This window comes from Pelobates fuscus, chromosome 8, assembly GCF_036172605.1.
Source record: "Pelobates fuscus isolate aPelFus1 chromosome 8, aPelFus1.pri, whole genome shotgun sequence".
NCBI lineage: Eukaryota > Metazoa > Chordata > Amphibia > Anura > Pelobatidae > Pelobates > Pelobates fuscus.
Window position 1 is genome coordinate 4,750,323 of NC_086324.1, and position 20,638 is coordinate 4,770,960.

General features: G+C 45.4%; 1 protein-coding gene across 1 annotated transcript in view; it reads right to left on the reverse strand.

Moving 5' to 3' along the window:
• Window positions 1–20,347, reverse strand: part of LOC134571102 (glycerol-3-phosphate dehydrogenase 1-like protein) — a 59,080-nt gene extending 38,733 nt beyond the window's left edge. The window contains exon 1 of the mRNA XM_063429169.1: window positions 20,279–20,347. Coding sequence (XP_063285239.1) covers window positions 20,279–20,319 — 41 coding nt within the window. The 5' untranslated portion in view covers window positions 20,320–20,347. The remainder of the gene's footprint in view (window positions 1–20,278) is intronic.
• Window positions 20,348–20,638: the final 291 nt, after the last annotated feature.

Sequence of the window (20,638 nt, forward strand, 5' to 3'; positions counted from 1 at the left end):
TTTTATTGTATTTTTATGTATTTTATTGTCCTTTGTCTGCCATGTGGCTAATGGTGTTTTGCCTCTGTCCTTGGAGATAATTGGATTACTTCTCAATTATCTCCAGGATAGAAGACTCTGTGGAACTGGTTTTGGGCAGAAAAGCCATGCTTCATTTGGTCACAAAGGACTTCGATCTATCTTTTGAACCAATGGACCAATTTGGATGATTTTGACATGTTTGTATTTGGAGTGTGCTGCTTACGGAAATATATGTTTTATGTTTGTGACATGTATATTTTAGAAGTTAGTGCTACTTAGTATTTTATTATCTTTTTATTTTCAATAAAAGTATTTTACTTAAATTTTATCTGGTTACCTGGTTCCTGATTTACTCTACAGAGGACTGCAAACACCTCCTGAGGGGACCAAGTACAGATACCTGCACATCTGATTGATATATCCTGCCTTCATAGTTTAGGGCAAACTCAGAAATGCTCTAAAGATTGTGAGTTTTTCTAAGTCTCTCACTTACATTACTTCGTGTTAAAACGTATTACCCTATGTTGGTTTTCTGTATTCACAGAGCCTAGAGATTATCTAGAAAATCTGAGCAAAATTGCGCAATCACCTTTCCTTCTATTTTAATGTATGTTTTATGTTTGTGACATGTATATTTTAGAAGTTATAAATATTGTGTAAAAACTGTATTCCTCTGCCTGTGATAATGAGATTACCCATTGTGTTCAGTAATCATATCACAGGCAGAGGGGAGGATTTTGTGTGGGAGTGTCTGTGTGTATTGTATGGATTGATTGGTTGTTCTGTAATACCCTGTGGGCTGTACTGTGGTTGTGGATTGGAAATAAAAGATACTGTATGTGCCAGGACAGTCAGATTCTGCTTAACCCTCAAAACGAAGTGTGGTCTCGTTATTGGGGGAATTGGATTGTATGCCGACTGCCAGGAGTGTAACCCTTTCGTATGGTTTTCCTGTTCAGATATTTCCAGGGTTCATGTGTTTTCAGGTCGCGAGATTTGTGCTTACAGTAGCTGTCGGTGTATCTGGAAAGGGGAATATCGCCTAAACGGTTTTTAACCTCTGGTGAGCAAAACGGTCCGTTACAATACTACTATGGACTTTTACTCTAACCCACAAGCAAAAATATCTGGGCATATGGTGGGATCTGAGTGGATTCAAGAATGGTACCAGTCACGGGTGACCCCTAGCTCCTTTGTTGTACATTCTGCCAATTAAACCATTGGCTGTTTCAGTCAGACTATCTGCTGACGTATCACAGTAAATTCTCAGTCTGATCCAATAATTTGGTATGCAGACGATCTTATCCTGATCTTAACGTATCCAGTACATTCAATACTTACAGTTATTGGTTTAATGAAAGATTATAGTAAATGTTTTTTTTTTTTTTAATTCTTTATTTTTGTTAGTGCATAAGAATGTGAATTTGCACTGCCACAATAGCTGGTGCACTCAATTTTGCAAACACGCTTAGATACATGGCATTAATAACATTGCACTTTTAGTAGGTATATAAAACAGGATAATTTCTCACGCTTATAAAGATAAGTTAAAGTAGTAGTTTGGTTCACAGATATGTGTCGCTTTATAGTCACGTTAAGACTAGCGGTTAAGCTGAGACATTGCAGTACAGAGCATAGGTTTATACTGTTAGCTTTGCGGTGGATTATACCGTGTTACACCCCGCTATACAGAAAAAGTTTTAAACACAAAGAGCTGACTCATACGGTCAGTAGCACTAGGTTGAGTAATGCCTATTGAGGGATCAAGGGCTTAGAGTCAACCAGTGGAACTGACTGGGCGATTGACAGCTGGAGGCAGGCCTGCTAGATGGTCTGAGGGCACACCCGAGGGCTATGTTAGCCGTGTAATTTGAGTGTCGTACTATACTTGACAGTGGGCCAGCTGGGGTAGGCTACATTCAGCCTGACCGGCGCAAGCATAAATCCTCCCTGCATCTATGGTAGGGACACCTAAGGTCCTGATGAATATTTGATTGGGGGTTAATAGCCTGCCTGGCTTAAGTTGGTAGAGTAAAAGTTGTAATTACACCACATATGGGACACAGTATAGAATCAAATTTTAAAGAAGCAAGGGCTGCATAATATGTAACATTGCTTTCCTGCTAAATAAGATGAATATGTTAGACGAAACAGTGAACCATTAGTATGGTGCCCTGTATGGTCTGAGTCAAGATGCTATCTCAAGCTATGCTGGTCACACATAAAATAAAAGCAAAGGCAAAGCTCTGTACGAAATAATAACAGGTTAAAGTCCAATACTGTGCTCAGTCCTAGCCTGTAAAATGCAGGTCTCATGACATGAGGTATGGTGAGGGAGTCCACTTATAGCGAGGTGTGCGCCTGGCAGGCTCCGGTCGTGTGCAGCTGCTCAGCCGATCCCCTCCGAGTGCCTAGTACAGTCCCAGAAGAGATTGGTAAGAGGGGCCCAATGCAGGGGTCACAGTTCAGCCTGGTCTCGAGTGTTGCAGCGTGGCGATGGCAGTGGGCTCAGGTATCCCGGGAGCTTGCTGCAGGTGTCCTCTGCTAGTTAGCTGTGGCATGGAGAGTTCTTGGGTACTGTTGCCTCTCGTGCTAGGGGTGATTATTTCTGATGACTTAAAGGTAGGCAGACAATGTAATAGAGCAGCAGGAAATGCTAGCAGAATGCTTGGTTGTATAGGGAGAGGTATTAGCAGTAGAAAGAGGGAAGTGCTCATGCCATTGTACAGAACACTGGTGAGACCTCACTTGGAGTACTGTACACAGTACTGGAGACCCTATCTTCAGAAGGATATTGATACCTTAGAGAGAGTTCAAAGAAGGGCTACTAAACTGGTTCATGGATTGCAGGATAAAACTTACCAGGAAAGGTTAAAGGATCTTAACATGTATAGCATGGAGGAAAGACGAGACAGGGGGGATATGATAGAAACATTTAAATACATAAAGGGAATCAACACAGTAAAGGAGGAGACTATATTTAAAAGAAGAAAAACTACCACAACAAGAGGACATAGTCTTAAATTAGAGGGACAAAGGTTTAAAAATAATATCAGGAAGTATTACTTTACTGAGAGGGTAGTGGATGCATGGAATAGCCTTCCAGCTGAAGTGGTAGAGGTTAACACAGTAAAGGAGTTTAAGCATGCGTGGGATAGGCATAAGGCTATCCTAACTATAAGATAAGGCCAGGGACTAATGAAAGTATTTAGAAAATTGGGCAGACTAGATGGGCCGAATGGTTCTTATCTGCCGTCACATTCTATGTTTCTATGTTTCTATGTTTCTATGAAATACCTTATTAGAGTGTCGCCTCTTGCCGGGTCGACCCGCAGGTAGGTTCTTGCGAGGGGGAGCTGTGTGGGATACTGCTGCGCCACTTTCACTGTTGTGATGAATGGCCTGTGGCGGATCTGCTTTTGGCGCCATCACGTTTGGCCTCCGCCATCTTGGCTGCTGTATCTGGGTGTCGGAGCTGGTCGGCCCTGTTGCTGCGCCCTGGATGATCGGGGGCGTGCGGGGGTGTGGACCGGGATCACCCCCCCGGTCCAGAGGGGGGGGAACGGGGCCATTCCCGACGGGTCTGGCCTTGGTTAAGCACCGATGGGCAGGATAGTGAGGCAGCGGCCGTCTGCCCCACTCACCGCCGGAGTAGGCCTCGTTTGCGCCAGTGAGGATTCTTCCTCCAGGGGACTGAAACCAGTCAGGCCAGCCTCACCCTTGGTCTGGTGCTCTCCACCCGATGGGGTCCACCTCAGCTGGTCGTTTTTTCCTGCTTAAAGTCCGGTTTCCAGGCTTATTTCTTTCAAGGTTTCAGGAGCTGGTCATACATGCGACCATCTTGCTTGGCAGCCTGGCCCCGCCCCCATTATAGTAAATGTTAACATTATAAGACTAATGTAAATAGTGATTAGAGCCTATATAGTTCCAAAATGGTTATACTTACTGAGAATAATACTGTTGAAATCACCTTCATGCTGGATTAAAAATTCCAAGTAAATGTGTACCAAAACCAGAGGGATATCCTGGAAGTGGGGATTGTATACCACTGCATGCTGTTTTACCTAGAGCTGGTTATAGCTCTACCATATGTGAGTCGGCATCTTATCGAAGTGTCGTTTGTCCTACCACGTACTACCATATTGCACTATTGGTTGGCCTGTTTTTGCTTCCTTTTCATATTCTGCTGTTGAGCGAAGCTACCAAGAAAGTCCCATTCCAGGACTAGAAGATCTATTGCCACCTTTGAGACTGTGCCGTACCATTTGGTATTTTTTATTCTTTTAAGTTTTATTGTGGACTCTTTTTATATCCTGTGGGTTTTTATTGCTCTTATTCTTCTTATTATTCCAAGTAAATGTTAATAGATTTGTATGGGAAAATAAGAAGCCCAGAGTATCAAAAAACATTTTCTGCCTAATCTAGAATGTTATGCAGAGGCGAGCATGTTGAACCATATATCTGAGCTTCAATGTAAACAAAGTAAATAGAATGATTGGTATTACATAGAACAGGAACTAGTGGGGATGGCCAATATGGAGTGCCTATCATGGCTTCATTATGAAAAATCCAAAACATTATACAAAGACCATATGCCAACGATTACGAGGAATTGTGTTGAATTCTGGACAATATATTTAAAAATCGCATAGGTATGAAAGATAAAGTATTGCCTTCTGCCACCCTGGAAATTCTAAAGAATAATATTCCTGCCTAAGCCCTACAGTAAGGAAACAGCTAATGCCGGTCATTGATTATGAGGATGTAGTGTATGCACCTGCACCACAAACCCACCTTAATGAACTTAATACGTTATATAATTTGTTCTGTCGCTTTGTACTAGAATGTCATTACTTTACCCACCACTGTGACATGTTAAAAGAGCTAAACTGGCTGTCGCTGGACTCCCAACGCACTCTTAAAAAAAATAAAGTGACTCGATCCTCCTTTTCCTACAGGGCATCACAATTATGGAATAACCTCAGGGACACAGTCGGATCTTCATTCTAAAATCTTTTAAGAGATCTATGGCAATATACCTCCGCACAGAATGCACCTGTCATGGTTGGATATATTAATCACCTGTTGTGTATTAAATTTATATATGTGTGTATGTATATAGTATTTTTTTGTAATATTGTCCCCTATGGAAACAAAATTTAAAGCTTAATAACTTGGTGAGCTTTAAACGCTATAAAATAAGAAATTTCATGACTGAGGAGGGATTTAAAACTCCAACACAGCTTCTCAATGAATACGCATTTAAAGATTCTAAATGTTTTAACTCACTCAGAATGTGGCATCATCTAAAATTGTATATATAATAAAATAATAATAATAATAATAGGCATAAAAAGGCCTATAATATCTCAAGTATTCTGAATAAGGATGTTGTGAAAATAGAGCGGTCTAGATGGTAATGTAAAACCTTTTGAGACTTGGCAGAGGGAATTGGCCTCCCTATTAAATATAAAAGATTGGATAAGTAGTTTAAATGGAATTAATGAGATCACTCACTGCTTAAACATGATTGAATTACATTATAAAACTACGATGCAATGGTACTTGGTCCCAGTGAGAATAGCAAAATACATTGAATAGAAATAAAGCATTGAAAGTCATGTTTCAGTGTTTGCAGATGACACAAAACTCTGTAAAAAAAATACAATGTGAGCAAGATAATACTTTGCTGCAGAGGGATTTAGATAGACTGGAGGACTGGGCACTCAAATGGCAGATGAAATTTAATGTTGAAAAATGCAAAGTTATGCACTTCGGTGTAAAGAATACACAAGCAACGAATACCCTTAATGGAAGCGAATTAGGGATAACAACACACGAAAAGGACTTGGGAATGGTTATAGACAGCAAACTATGCAACAATGTGCAATGTCAATCAGCAGTGGCCAAGGCCAGTAAGGTATTGTCATGCATGAAAAAGGGCATTCATTCTCGGGACGAGAATATCATTTTGCCTCTCTATAAATCACTGGTAAGACCACATATTGAATATGCTGTGCAATGTTGTGCACCTGTTCTAAAGAAGTATATTATGGCACTAGAAAAAGTGCAGAGGCGGGCTACAAAATTAATAAAAGGAATGGAATATATCAGCTATGAAGAAAGGTTAACAAAATGAAACCTCTTTAGTTTAGAAAAACGTCGCCTGAGAGGGGATATGATAACATTATACAAATATATTCGGGGCCAATACAAACCATTGTGTGGAAATCTATTCACAAATCGGACTTTACATAGGACACGAGGTCATGCGTTTAGACTGGAAGAAAGAAGATTTAATCTAAGGCAAAGGAAAAGTGTTTTTTTTAATGTAAGAACAATAAGAATATGGAATTATCTGCCTGAAGAAGTGGTTTTATCAGAGTCCATACAGATGTTCAAACAGCTACTAGATGCATACTTGCAAAAACAGAATATTCAAGGATATAATTTTTCAATGTAGGGTAATAACTGCTTGATCCAAGGATAAATCTGACTGCCATTCTGGGGTCAAGAAGGAATTTTTTTCCTAGTTTGTTGCAAAATTGGAAGTGCTTCAAACTGGGTTTTTTTTTGCCTTCTTTTGGATCAACAGCAAAATACAAATGTGAGGAAGGCTGAACTTGATGGACGCAAGTCTCTTTTCAGCTATGTAACACAAAAATGAACTCAAGCTGTTGGAGGTGCACTGAAGCAGAGGGGACACATATGGTGGAGCTGTAACAAAATTAAACAGGCATGGACCGATGTCTTTGGTACTCTCTCCAGTGTAACTAATACTATTGTCCCATCAACGGTTCAAAGGGCCTTTTTTTATATGGATTTAGATATGTTATCAAAAAATGACAAGGCTTTTGTGACAAACTCCCCTTTCCAAGTGTGTTTGCCATGAGTTCCTTGAGAAACCTGCTTGCCAGCCTCCTGCCCACAGACTATGGACCTTATAAAATGTGTAATGTGTAAAATAGTCTCCGTTCGTGTATTTGGACTATATGGTTCGGAAACCGAACAGCCGCACGAACCGGAGACCACCCTGGAGCTTGTTAAGCCTAATTGCTACTTTGTAACAATTTCCACCTCAGTGTTCTAAGTGTTCATCTGGGTGGCCGCAACTCCTATGGATGGGCCATCTTGTTCGCATGAACGCAAGCAGCAGTGTTTGGTCGTCGAGTCCATGGAACTATTTTCAGATACTGAAACTCCCGAACACCGCTGGACTTCCATGATCGCCTGCATTCGGTTCAACACGTTCCCACGAACAAGGGGAACAAGCTGCGGGGTAAAACTATTGACTATGTTCGGTAGTTTGTTCATTTTTAAACTACCGAAATGGACAGACTGCAAGCCCTGATTCTCTGGAACTGTTTTCGACTTCCAGGAAATTCCTGAACCCCTGAACTGATCTGGGTGATTTTTGGATATGTTGGTCATCCAGATCAGGGCTATCAGAGGATGTGGGGGGTGTCACGAACGCACCCTACTCCAAGAGTGTGCGTGACGTAGTTGTGGTGGTGAAAAGGTTAAAGTACACTATTTGTCTTCACTAGACCGGAAATAATGACAAAATCGCCCTTTTTAACACCACCCACACAAACATAATAATAGAACTATTACTATCCCACCAAATATTATACAATATTTAAGGAATTACAAAAGTACTAACTAATCTCTTCAGGTAACGTGATTCTTAACCAGACAAAGGCAGAACTTAATAAATGAATGTTTATTATGATTAAAGAATAGTCACAGTGCATATAACAATATATGACAAACAAGTTATTTACACCAACAACAGATAAAAACAAAAAGGATAAAATACAGAAGTCCTAATTACTCACTGTAGCGGAGTAGCAGTATAATCACGGTATATCCGCTGTTAGTCAGGATAAAGCAGGTAAAACACAGGCAGCGTAATAATAATCCCTCTTCCCCAAGGACTAGACGACACACAGTCTGGGAGCCAACTGTCAACTGACCCCTGTAACCTGTGCCATTTACTACACAAATTACATTAAAGGATAATATTCCAAGGGTGCAACAATAAATTATACACCCTTGCCGTGACAGGGGGTTTATGTATTTTAGGGTACTTTTGGGGTATTTGGAAAAAGTATGTTTTTTTTCTGTGCTTGGAGATAATTGGATTAGAATAGTACAGTTCTTGATCCAATTATTTCCCAATCACAGAGGAGGGATTATCTGAATATGTATGGGAGTGTCCTGGATCTGAGAGCCCATGTAATTGTGTATTTGTTCCTACTGTGGTTTACTCTCAGGTCCAGGGGGGAGTATCCCTTGCAGAGGGACCTGCATATAAGGCCAGTTGTGGCTTCCATTAAAGGATTCTAGCTTGTACTCTGTCAGGGTATTTATATCGGCAGACATTTTGTGCTATGATAGAAATACAAAGTGTATATTCTGAAGTCAATCTAAATAGACCAGACTCCATTTTGTATCTTCAAGTTAACAAAGAGACACAGAATTTCTATCCTCTCTCTAAAACTGACCGCTTTGCCCGAGCTGAATGGAATGTGTAACATAAGCAAACCAAGTGATAACAGACCGTCTAGGTACTAATGGAATATAATAAATTCTAAAAACTCAGACCTGGGTGACAGAGGATTAAATAATTACATTTTACTTTCGATATTGTACAACGTCCCATTATAGTTTAAGGTGAAACTTAGTTCACAAACTATCAATTTTAGGAATTATAGCAGAATTTGGAGACGCATAGTCTGGATAAGTCTGAGGAAGACCCTGTGATCTGACAAGTGAATATAAAATTATGGTTACATAAAGATAACGTAAATGACGTCAAAAATAGCCACCAGGAAAAGTTAACTCTTTCCTGGATAGGTATGTGTATTGGGACAAGGCTGCCCTCTTGAGTTCGAACATTAAAATGGTTACCTAGAAGGGAACCACACCCCACATTTGTGATTGGCTATCACTTAGAGGAATTTCCCCTTTAAAAAGTTAAGACAAAGGGAGAGAGAGGAGAGAGTGGGAGATTCAAAGATTGAAGAGAGACACATTACGACACTCTGGAGATTCAGAGAGATCCAGGCAGAATCGGGCGATCAGAGTAACCAAGAAACTCTTACACTCCATGCAGAGCAAGAGATCCATGACACTTAGCTACCTGAGGATATCTGATGAGAAAATATCTACTTAACTGGTAAATATACAGGCATTTAATTAATTAATTTAAATTAATTAAAATTAATAGCATGATATATGACTGGATAAATCATGATTAGATTTCATATTTAGAAATCTTAATTATTAAAGAATATATATGGTTATAGCATCCCATCTGCAGCTGGGATTAATATAGCCATTAATGTATTTGTGTGATTAATATCACGTTAGCATATCATGACCATTTATCCAGCTGTATTGATTGGCTCTAATATAAGATAAAATATCTGTTAGACAAATTTTGCTTATATACATGTAGACATCTCATTGGATCAAGGAAGTGGTTGATGACTGGTTAAATGTTATTTTAATTAAAATTACACAAAGTAGATCTTAAATCCCTAGAAGAGGTCTAGCCAGCATTGAAAGGGTTACTTCTGCCAGAAAGTTTTTACTGCAGCTCTAAGGAATGCTCTGTCTCCATAAAACTTTGTTTCCTTCTCTGTAAAGAAAGTCGTAAATTGTCTTGACAGCTTGTAGATTCAATGCTGTGTTAACCAGGAAACGTATTGCTACTTTGTATTGCATATTGTTTTTATACTGCATATTAATTATTATTGCCATATTGTATTACATATTCATGTTATACTGAAATTTCATTGATTATTGTCACGCATGTTATTCATCATTATTAATTTAAATTGTTAAAAATAAAATTATATTTTTATAACAATTTGTGAATTAATTATATGGTTTACATTTTCACTTATAACGATTAGGGATCTGAGAATTGAAAATCGTGGGCAATTCTCATCTGTTTACTATTATTATCCCATAAATATCCCCACAACTCCCAGAACTATGTGTCGTCTGGTTACTGAGAGGGGAAAGGGCTAATCACTGTTCCAGCATGGAGGATTCAGTGGAGAAAGTCCTTGTAAGGACTAGAGCTCCCAGGACTGAGTGTCGTCCAGTGCCTGGGGGGTGTCTAGAATGAATTCCTCGGTCGGCTCCAGGAGAGAGCGGTTCCAGGACCCCAATCAAGCCACGGCGACTGTGGGCAGAAGTGCTGCTGTTTGTCCCCTGTTCCAGCTAGGAAGCAGTCCTTGGCGGAGGTACCCAGCCAGGGGTACAGGGAGCTCCGTCACAGCTTTATTTAAACAAGGCCTGCTGGTCGTAAAGATCGTTATAGGTAGGAAGTGGCGTCAAAATGAGATAATAAAAACAGAGAATATAATCAATTGAGACAACAGGCCCAGATGGCACGGGGTTACTATTCCGCACAGCTTCGCCATGAAAATATCATCAAATGTGGAATAGTTGGCTACAAAAATATCCGCATTGAAGGCCCATCCACCTACTCTTAGTAAGAACATTATAATATTCTAGGTAAGCCCGCTCACCACAACGCGCACAATATCATTTTTTTAATTCTGTATATTCACCATTGTTGTTATTTTATTGTATGGTGGTTTCTGCATTGGTAGAATTTTCTATACAATCAAATATTATTTAGATATGCAAAAACTATTTAAAGGGGATATTCTGCTATCTACCCTTATACTCCATTGCATTGTTTGTATGTTACATGTTATATACAAAAACCAATAAAACATTTAGAAATTCAAAAAAAGATTAATGTAAATAAAACACAAAGTTTCTCTGCATTTATGAGAAAAACTCGGGGGTGTGTATCTCTTTAAGTGGAGTGATAATCCAATAGAATATTTGGGAATAAAATCCAATGATGAAATGATTCAGGAAATTGATTTACCTTTATTTACAGGTTTTAAGAAACAGCTAACAATCTGGAAAGGGGTTGAATTATCCTGGCTTGGATTTAATAAGGAATATGGATATAAGGAATCCCACCATTAAAGATTCCTAAAACAAAACGTTATATAAAAAGATACCACTTTACAGTTTCCCCTTTTCGAGGATTTACAAAAATGTCAGACATTACAGCAATAGTAATTCTACCTTTCTAATCGAATGGTAAAAATATTTTAATTGAGGTTATAATCTTTCTGAATGTAAAATTCTTGGAAGATTTTTTGATAAAAGTTCTAGAAACACGATCATTTCCGGATCACTTAAACTTCTACACTCCGTGATTTAAAGGGACACTATAGTCACCAGAACAACTACAGCTTATTGAATTTGTTCTGGTGAGTAGAATCATTACCGTCAGGCATTTTCATGTAAACACTGCCTTTTCAGAGAAAGGCAGTGTTTACATTGCCCCTAGGGACACCTCCAAGTGGCCATTCCTTAGATAGCCACTGGAGGTGCTTCCTGGGTCAGTGCTGCACAGTAGGCAGCCCTGCCGTTCAGCGCTGCATTCTCCTCATAGAGATGCAATGACTCAATGCATCTCTATGAGGAGATGCTGATTGAAGAAAACAGTGTTTGGCTCCGCCCCCTTGCCGATTTTAGACATTCCAATGCTTTCCCCATGGGAAAGCATTGGATTGGCTAAAAACTGGCAATTCTGATTGTGGCGAAACCAGCTTCGCCACTGTGAACTGGAGAGGCCTGGTTGCTAGCCTCCTGCCCGCTGACTATGGCCCCTGGACATGTTGCACTTTAAAAACTATATTTGGGCATGTAATAATTTATATTGCTGCTACTGGCCCTTTAAAATCAGCGATGGACATTTTGGGACTACTGTCCCTTTAAGACTGTGAAGCATGTTCTATTGTACTGCCTGTATATTGTATATGTATTCATGTGTTAAGTTTAACCTGCAGCATTCACCTGATTGTTCGGTAGAATCACTCCATTCATTATATTGAGTGAAACTACCGAACAACCAGACCACCCAGGAATAAGTGTGCCTCCAATTACAGTTTGCAACAATGTTGCAAACGGGTAATTGGCAATCCATGTAATGTATTCTTTGTCCTCTGGGTGGCCGCCATTCGGGAAACAAACACGTGGCGGCGGCCATCTTAAACTACCGAACAGCGGTGTTTTGCCGTCGAGTGTCTGGAACTAAAATCGGACACTTGACTAGGCAAACACCGCTGAGACCTCCATACTTCCAGAAATTCGTATGGAAACTACCGAATGACCCGCCGTTCGGTAGAAAGAACCCCACAAACAAGGGAATTCATTCAAACCCTCTCCAGGCTCTATAACACAGGCAATTCGTCTGTTTTCATTCCCTTGTTTGTGACCGACCGCAGGGCCAAAATGCATGGAACTGTTTTCGGATACTTTACCCATGCGGTCGGTCAAATCTTTAAAGTTCCATAACTCCTGAACCATTTATCCGAATGGGCTGATTCTTGCATATGTTGTCCCCCTGAATAAGGGCTATCAGGGGATACCTGTTTTGGAGGTGTAGCATATGTATTTGGGGTACATCCAGGAATTGGGGAAAAAGGTGTACAGTATAATTGTGTTAAGTGTTAATCTAAGGGGAGGAAATGTGTGGGAGGTACATCCATGTGATTGGTTAATTTCATCCTCCCCCTGGGAGTGTCCTGTATGTACTTGTTGGTAATAAAAGCCAGACTGGGTGTCCCAGTCTTGAGTTCCTGCTTAACCCTCAAAATGAAGTGTCGTCTCGTTCTTGGGGGGGATTGGATTGTAAGCTGACTGCCAAGAGTGTAAGCCGATTGTATGCTTTTCTTGTTCAGCTGTTCCAGTTCGGAGTGTTATTTCGTATCCAGATCGGGAGTGTGGTGTTCTGCAGTAGCTGTGCCTGTCTCCAGAAAAGGGGATTATCGCCTAAACTGGGTTTTATCCTCGTGTGTGTGAAACGGTCCGTTACAATTGGTGGCAAGCGGCGGGATCGTTCCTACAACCAGAGGGACAGCTACAGACAACACCATTTCTGGATTACAAATTGAGGGCAACGCTAGTATCCGTACAGCGACCCTATCTACAAAGGAAATCAGGAAAATGGAAGGAGACAGAGTCGCAGCTGCTGCAGCACCTCCGAGGGAGAAGGAGGAATCCGAGTTTGCCAGGGAATATAGGAGCAGGATGGCTCTATTCTCACCAGCCCGAGCGGAGCGGATGGCAGACCGGGTCTACAACGATGTACAGGCGTACCTCATGCTGCGAACGACGCAGAGGAACCAACAAGCTGCGGGATTGTTCCCACAGCCAGAAGGACAGCTACAGAACACCAATTCCTTGGAGTTACAAATTGAGGGCAACGTTAGCATTCGTGCAGCGCCCCTGGCAGCAGAGGTATCCAGCGACTTGGAGCAGACAAGTATGGAAGGCTCTGACGCTGAAGATGATTTTATGGCCAAGGTGAGGCAGCAAGTGGCCCAGTATGGGGGTTATATATCCATGGACACATTCCAGGGGATCTGGAACCAGGTCATGGCTGAGCAAAACTCAAAGATGGACGAAGAGTATGATGAGCAGGAAGAGTGGTACAGCAGCAGAGTAGAGGCTGCATCCGAGGAGGTTAGCCGCCCCCCCCCGAGGCGGCAGGAAGAACCCGAAGTAGGGGTCCTCATAGATTGGTCCTGTGAGGAACCACAACAGGCAGGTGGAGATGGGACCGAGGTCTCTCTACCGGCCCTACAGGGATGCTGGGCAGTCGGCCCAGATCCCCAGCGGCAGTGTGTAACCCAGGGAGCTGATGGTGTCGTCCATCCTCCCCAGCGGCAGAGTAAGTCCCAGGGAGATGAAGGTGTCGTCCTCCCTCCCCAGCGGCAGTGTGTGTCTCCGGGAGCTGATGGTGTCGTCCATCCTCCCCAGCGGCAGTGTGTACCCCAGGGAGATGAAGGTGTCGTCCTTCCTCCCCAGCGGCAGGCTGAGTTACAGGGGGCAGAGGTTGTTGTTCCTGCCCCCCAGCAGCAAAGTGATATGCCCGGAAGGCAGTGTGAAGTGAAGGGAGAGGAGAGCAGTGTCCTCCCTCCCCAGCGGCAGTGTGTGTCTCAGGGAGCAGAAGGTGCAGTCCTTCCTCCCCAGCGGCAGTGTGTACCCCAGGGAGCAGAAGGTGCCATGCTTTCTCCACAGCGGCAGTTTGCCATCCAGCGAGAGGAGCTTGTTACACCCTCTCTCCCATGGCAACCTAACCCACCAAGGGGAGATGTTAAGCCCCACAACTGTGCAGATGGGACCGTAGTCTCTGCACTTACAGCACAAGGGATAGGGACGGTCGGTCCTGTTCCCCAGCCTCAGTGTGATGGATCCAAAGGGGAGACAGTCGGTCTCCCCCTCCGGCAGTCGAGCTGTGCACCTAAAGGGGAGACAGCCAGTCTCCAGCAACCAGGCGCCCACCAGACTACTCCCGTGGTAGTGCTGGCAACAGGACAGAGTACCGCTGGTCTCTGCCCCCTCAGCAACCCACCAAGACAGCCTACTCGTCTCCCACCCAGCAGTGGTGAGACACCAGAAATTGGACAGAATTCTTCCTCACCCAGATGTAGTAACCGGTTAGGGGGGGTGGGCTGCTCTGTTATTTCTGTTTCGTGGGTGGGTTGCTGGACTAACCAGGGCACTGACCGGCAGAAAGTCAGGTACCCTGTTAGTCTAATTGGCAAAGGGGAGAAATGTGGCGAAACCAGCTTCGCCACTGTGAACTGGAGAGGCCTGGTTGCTAGCCTCCTGCCCGCTGACTATGGCCCCTGGACATGTTGCACTTTAAAAACTATATTTGGGCATGTAATAATTTATATTGCTGCTACTGGCCCTTTAAAATCAGCGATGGACATTTTGGGACTACTGTCCCTTTAAGACTGTGAAGCATGTTCTATTGTACTGCCTGTATATTGTATATGTATTCATGTGTTAAGTTTAACCTGCAGCATTCACCTGATTGTTCGGTAGAATCACTCCATTCATTATATTGAGTGAAACTACCGAACAACCAGACCACCCAGGAATAAGTGTGCCTCCAATTACAGTTTGCAACAATGTTGCAAACGGGTAATTGGCAATCCATGTAATGTATTCTTTGTCCTCTGGGTGGCCGCCATTCGGGAAACAAACACGTGGCGGCGGCCATCTTAAACTACTGAACAGCGGTGTTTTGCCGTCGAGTGTCTGGAACTAAAATCGGACACTTGACTAGGCAAACACCGCTGAGACCTCCATACTTCCAGAAATTCGTATGGAAACTACCGAATGACCCGCCGTTCGGTAGAAAGAACCCCACAAACAAGGGAATTCATTCAAACCCTCTCCAGGCTCTATAACACAGGCAATTCGTCTGTTTTCATTCCCTTGTTTGTGACCGACCGCAGGGCCAAAATGCATGGAACTGTTTTCGGATACTTTACCCATGCGGTCGGTCAAATCTTTAAAGTTCCATAACTCCTGAACCATTTATCCGAATGGGCTGATTCTTGCATATGTTGTCCCCCTGAATAAGGGCTATCAGGGGATACCTGTTTTGGAGGTGTAGCATATGTATTTGGGGTACATCCAGGAATTGGGGAAAAAGGTGTACAGTATAATTGTGTTAAGTGTTAATCTAAGGGGAGGAAATGTGTGGGAGGTACATCCATGTGATTGGTTAATTTCATCCTCCCCCTGGGAGTGTCCTGTATGTACTTGTTGGTAATAAAAGCCAGACTGGGTGTCCCAGTCTTGAGTTCCTGCTTAACCCTCAAAATGAAGTGTCGTCTCGTTCTTGGGGGGGATTGGATTGTAAGCTGACTGCCAAGAGTGTAAGCCGATTGTATGCTTTTCTTGTTCAGCTGTTCCAGTTCGGAGTGTTATTTCGTATCCAGATCGGGAGTGTGGTGTTCTGCAGTAGCCGTGCCTGTCTCCAGAAAAGGGGATTATCGCCTAAACTGGGTTTTATCCTCGTGTGTGTGAAACGGTCCGTTACACTGATGTCACCAAGGGGGCGGGGCCGGCAGACCTGCACAGTAATGGAAATAAGGTGAGTTTTAATTGCTTTTAAGGAGACTAAGGGGGGGCAGCCACCGAAATGGTGGGTTTCGCACTATAGGGTCAGCAATACATGTTTGTGTTCCCTATAGTGTTCCTTTAACAAGAGAAGGATCCTCCAATTTTACAATGAGAGACTGATCTTAATAAATCCTTGGTTACAGAGTGCAGCCATCAAACAAGTAGGCAAACTAGGCATTCGCCTAGGAAGCCTGCCTGCAGGGGGCGCCCTCTTGAGCCGATCCTCAAGGCGCCCGAAGGTGAGGGTGCAGAGAGAAACCCTGTCACAGAGAGCCAAGGAGGTAGCCATCTGGCCACCTCAGGGCACCTCCAAAGCTGTATTAGATAAGGCAGAGCAGGCACCTGCTTACCTTGATGGCAGGTGCCAGCTCTGCCAAAAAAAGCCAGGACGGAGCAGGCAGGCGGCGAGGTAGGCTGTTCTTGCAACCTCTAACTCCTCACTCGTGTGCCCGCTGGAGTAGGACGTCATTGCGGCCCCAGCATACTAAACAGCGGGCGGGAGGAGTGAGGACTGAATCCCGGGAAGGTGAGTGTTTGACTGTCAGTGTGTGTGTGTGTCAGTGAGTGTCTATGTGTGTGTCGGTCTGTCAGTGAGTGAATGTCTGTCAGTAAGTATGTGTGTGTGTGTCAGTGAGTGTCTGTGTGTGTGTCGGTCTGTCAGTAAGTATGTGTGTGTGTGTCAGTGAGTGACTGTATGTCTATCAGAAAGTGGCTGTGTGTGTGTGTGTGTGTCTGTCTGGATGGATGGATGTCCAACAGAAGGACCTTCAAATCATGCATAGTAGCTGGGGCTAAGCGTTGGGGGTCTCAGGAGGTTGCAGTTGCCCAGGACCTGTTACCCCAGAGACAGTGGAGTATCACGCGGGTCCCCTGCGGTGGTAGGCCTGGGTGGAGAGGGCTTTACAGCATGGCCCCAATATCCCTTTCTGCAGCCTTGCTGTTCGCCTATTGTGAGCGGCGTCCCATGGCTGGCATACAGATCTCCGGATCAGGTAATGTGGGATTAGTCGCTCCACTCGCCTCCTCCGCACCTGTTTTGCCAAAAAGTGTCACCAGGCCCAGGAGTTCGGGGAGCGGTAGGCCATGTTTTTACGCTTGTGTTGTCTCAGGCTATGAAAGAAAGACATCTAGCGATCAGCTCGACTGCTGGAAAGTGGCTGGCAGGTTGTTAAAGCTGGACTGGCTCGGTAAACAAAAGTTTAGTTGGAGAGATTGAATGTATGTTAGCGCAGCAATCAGAAATGGCGTCTAATCACGAAGGCTAGCAGGCTCCGCCCAGTTTAAAACATTTATGCAAATTTTCCACGTATGATAATGTTACTTGAATTGTACATTGTATGTGCTGAAAAATGAATAAAGGATCTAAATATGATTTTTTAAAAAGCAAAAACCAGTCCAATTGTAAAATAGTCCCTAATACGCCAAGCAAAGAGGGAGAGAAACACAGGACAATCTCATCCATACTGACAGATGCTGTAACGCATTATACCGCAGTGACGAGGAATGTGCGCTGTGACTGACACAGACAGACAATCTGATCCATACTGACAGATGCTGTAACGCATTATACCGCAGTGACGAGGAATGTGCGCTGTGACTGACACAGACAGACAATCTGATCCATACTGACAGATGCTGTAACGCATTATACCGAAGTGACGAGGAATGTGCGCTGTGACTGACACAGACAGACAATCTGATCCATACTGACAGATGCTGTAACGAATTATACCGAAGTGACGAGGAATGTGCGCTGTGACTGACACAGACAGACAATCTGATCCATACTGACAGATGCTGTAACGCATTATACCGCAGTGACGAGGAATGTGCGCTGTGACTGACACAGACAGACAATCTGATCCATACTGACAGATGCTGTAACGCATTATACCGCAGTGACGAGGAATGTGCGCTGTGACTGACACAGACAGACAATCTGATCCATACTGACAGATGCTGTAACGAATTATACCGAAGTGACGAGGAATGTGCGCTGTGACTGACACAGACAGACCATTGGTTAAATGACAGCTTTTATTGAGTATATGTTATAAATAATTTGCAATTATCTTTGTAAACGGATTCTATAGTTTACTGAGGAGGAATTTTCACATATTACAGATTCTGCTGGAGCCAAACCTTTTTGAATTCTGCACCAATTTATAGATATGAATTCAGGGGTTTTTGTGCCGTTTGTTCTTTACAACAAAACATTTTAATTCAACAAATAATCTCCAGGTCGTTTTATAGAATCCATTTCAACAACTCACTGAGTGCCGGCTGTCGGTCTGAGTGTCCCCTCACAGAGTGCCGGCTGTCGGTCTGAGTGTCCCCTCACAGAGTGCCGGCTGTCGGTCTGAGTGTCCCCTCACAGAGTGCCGGCTGTCGGTCTGAGTGTCCCCTCACAGAGTGCCGGCTGTCGGTCTGAGTGTCCCCTCACAGAGTGCCGGCTGTCGGTCTGAGTGTCCCCTCACAGAGTGCCGGCTGTCGGTCTGAGTGTCCCCTCACAGAGTGCCGGCTGTCGGTCTGAGTGTCCCCTCACAGAGTGCCGGCTGTCGGTCTGAGTGTCCCCTCACAGAGTGCCGGCTGTCGGTCTGAGTGTCCCCTCACAGAGTGCCGGCTGTCGGTCTGAGTGTCCCCTCACAGAGTGCCGGCTGTCGGTCTGAGTGTCCCCTCACAGAGTGCCGGCTGTCGGTCTGAGTGTCCCCTCACAGAGTGCCGGCTGTCGGTCTGAGTGTCCCCTCACAGAGTGCCGGCTGTCGGTCTGAGTGTCCCCTCACAGAGTGCCGGCTGTCGGTCTGAGTGTCCCCTCACAGAGTGCCGGCTGTCGGTCTGAGTGTCCCCTCACAGAGCGCCGGCTGTCGGTCTGAGTGTCCCCTCACAGAGCGCCGGCTGTCGGTCTGAGTGTCCCCTCACTGAGCGCCGGCTGTCGGTCTGAGTGTCCCCTCACTGAGCGCCGGCTGTCGGTCTGAGTGTCCCCTCACTGAGCGCCGGCTGTCGGTCTGAGTGTCCCCTCACTGAGCGCCGGCTGTCGGTCTGAGTGTCCCCTCACAGAGCGCCGGCTGTCGGTCTGAGTGTCCCCTCACAGAGCGCCGGCTGTCGGTCTGAGTGTCCCCTCACAGAGCGCCGGCTGTCGGTCTGAGTGTCCCCTCACTGAGCGCCGGCTGTCGGTCTGAGTGTCCCCTCACTGAGCGCCGGCTGTCGGTCTGAGTGTCCCCTCACTGAGCGCCGGCTGTCGGTCTGAGTGTCCCCTCACTGAGCGCCGGCTGTCGGTCTGAGTGTCCCCTCACTGAGCGCCGGCTGTCGGTCTGAGTGTCCCCTCACTGAGCGCCGGCTGTCGGTCTGAGTGTCCCCTCACTGAGCGCCGGCTGTCGGTCTGAGTGTCCCCTCACTGAGCGCCGGCTGTCGGTCTGAGTGTCCCCTCACTGAGTGCCGGCTGTCGGTCTGAGTGTCCCCTCACAGAGTGCCGGCTGTCGGTCTGAGTGTCCCCTCACAGAGTGCCGGCTGTCGGTCTGAGTGTCCCCTCACTGAGTGCCGGCTGTCAGTCTGAGTGTCCCCTCACTGAGTGCCGGCTGTCGGTCTGAGTGTCCCCTCACTGAGTGCCGGCTGTCGGTCTGAGTGTCCCCTCACTGAGTGCCGGCTGTCGGTCTGAGTGTCCCCTCACTGAGTGCCGGCTGTCGGTCTGAGTGTCCCCTCACTGAGCGCCGGCTGTCGGTCTGAGTGTCCCCTCACTGAGCGCCGGCTGTCGGTCTGAGTGTCCCCTCACTGAGTGCCGGCTGTCGGTCTGAGTGTCCCCTCACAGAGCGCCGGCTGTCGGTCTGAGTGTCCCCTCACTGAGCGCCGGCTGTCGGTCTGAGTGTCCCCTCACTGAGCGCCGGCTGTCGGTCTGAGTGTCCCCTCACTGAGTGCCGGCTGTCGGTCTGAGTGTCCCCTCACAGAGTGCCGGCTGTCGGTCTGAGTGTCCCCTCACTGAGTGCCGGCTGTCAGTCTGAGTGTCCCCTCACTGAGTGCCGGCTGTCAGTCTGAGTGTCCCCTCACTGAGTGCCGGCTGTCAGTCTGAGTGTCCCCTCACTGAGTGCCGGCTGTCAGTCTGAGTGTCCCCTCACTGAGTGCCGGCTGTCAGTCTGAGTGTCCCCTCACTGAGTGCCGGCTGTCAGTCTGAGTGTCCCCTCACTGAGTGCCGGCTGTCAGTCTGAGTGTCCCCTCACTGAGTGTCACTCACCAGTTCCCGGATCCGATGATGCTCACTCTCAGGGCCGGCATGGTGACAGACGGAGCGCGCTATACTGAGACACGGAGCGCGCTATACTGAGGTTATCCGAGGACCCTGCAGTCGGGTCATGTGACTAGTGACAGTGAGCGCGAGTCAGCCAATCAGAGGCCATGGGGCGTGTCCTACCGCTAACATTCCTGACTGAAGGTGTGACAGGGTGCGGCTCTGCTCTATGGAGGGGGAGGAGCTATGATCCATCCAATCAGATCCCTCCCTGTATAAATAGTGTAATAATCCCACATAGTGCTGCCCTATGGAGGGGGAGGAGCTATGATCTATCCATCCAATCAGATCCCTCCCTGTATAAAT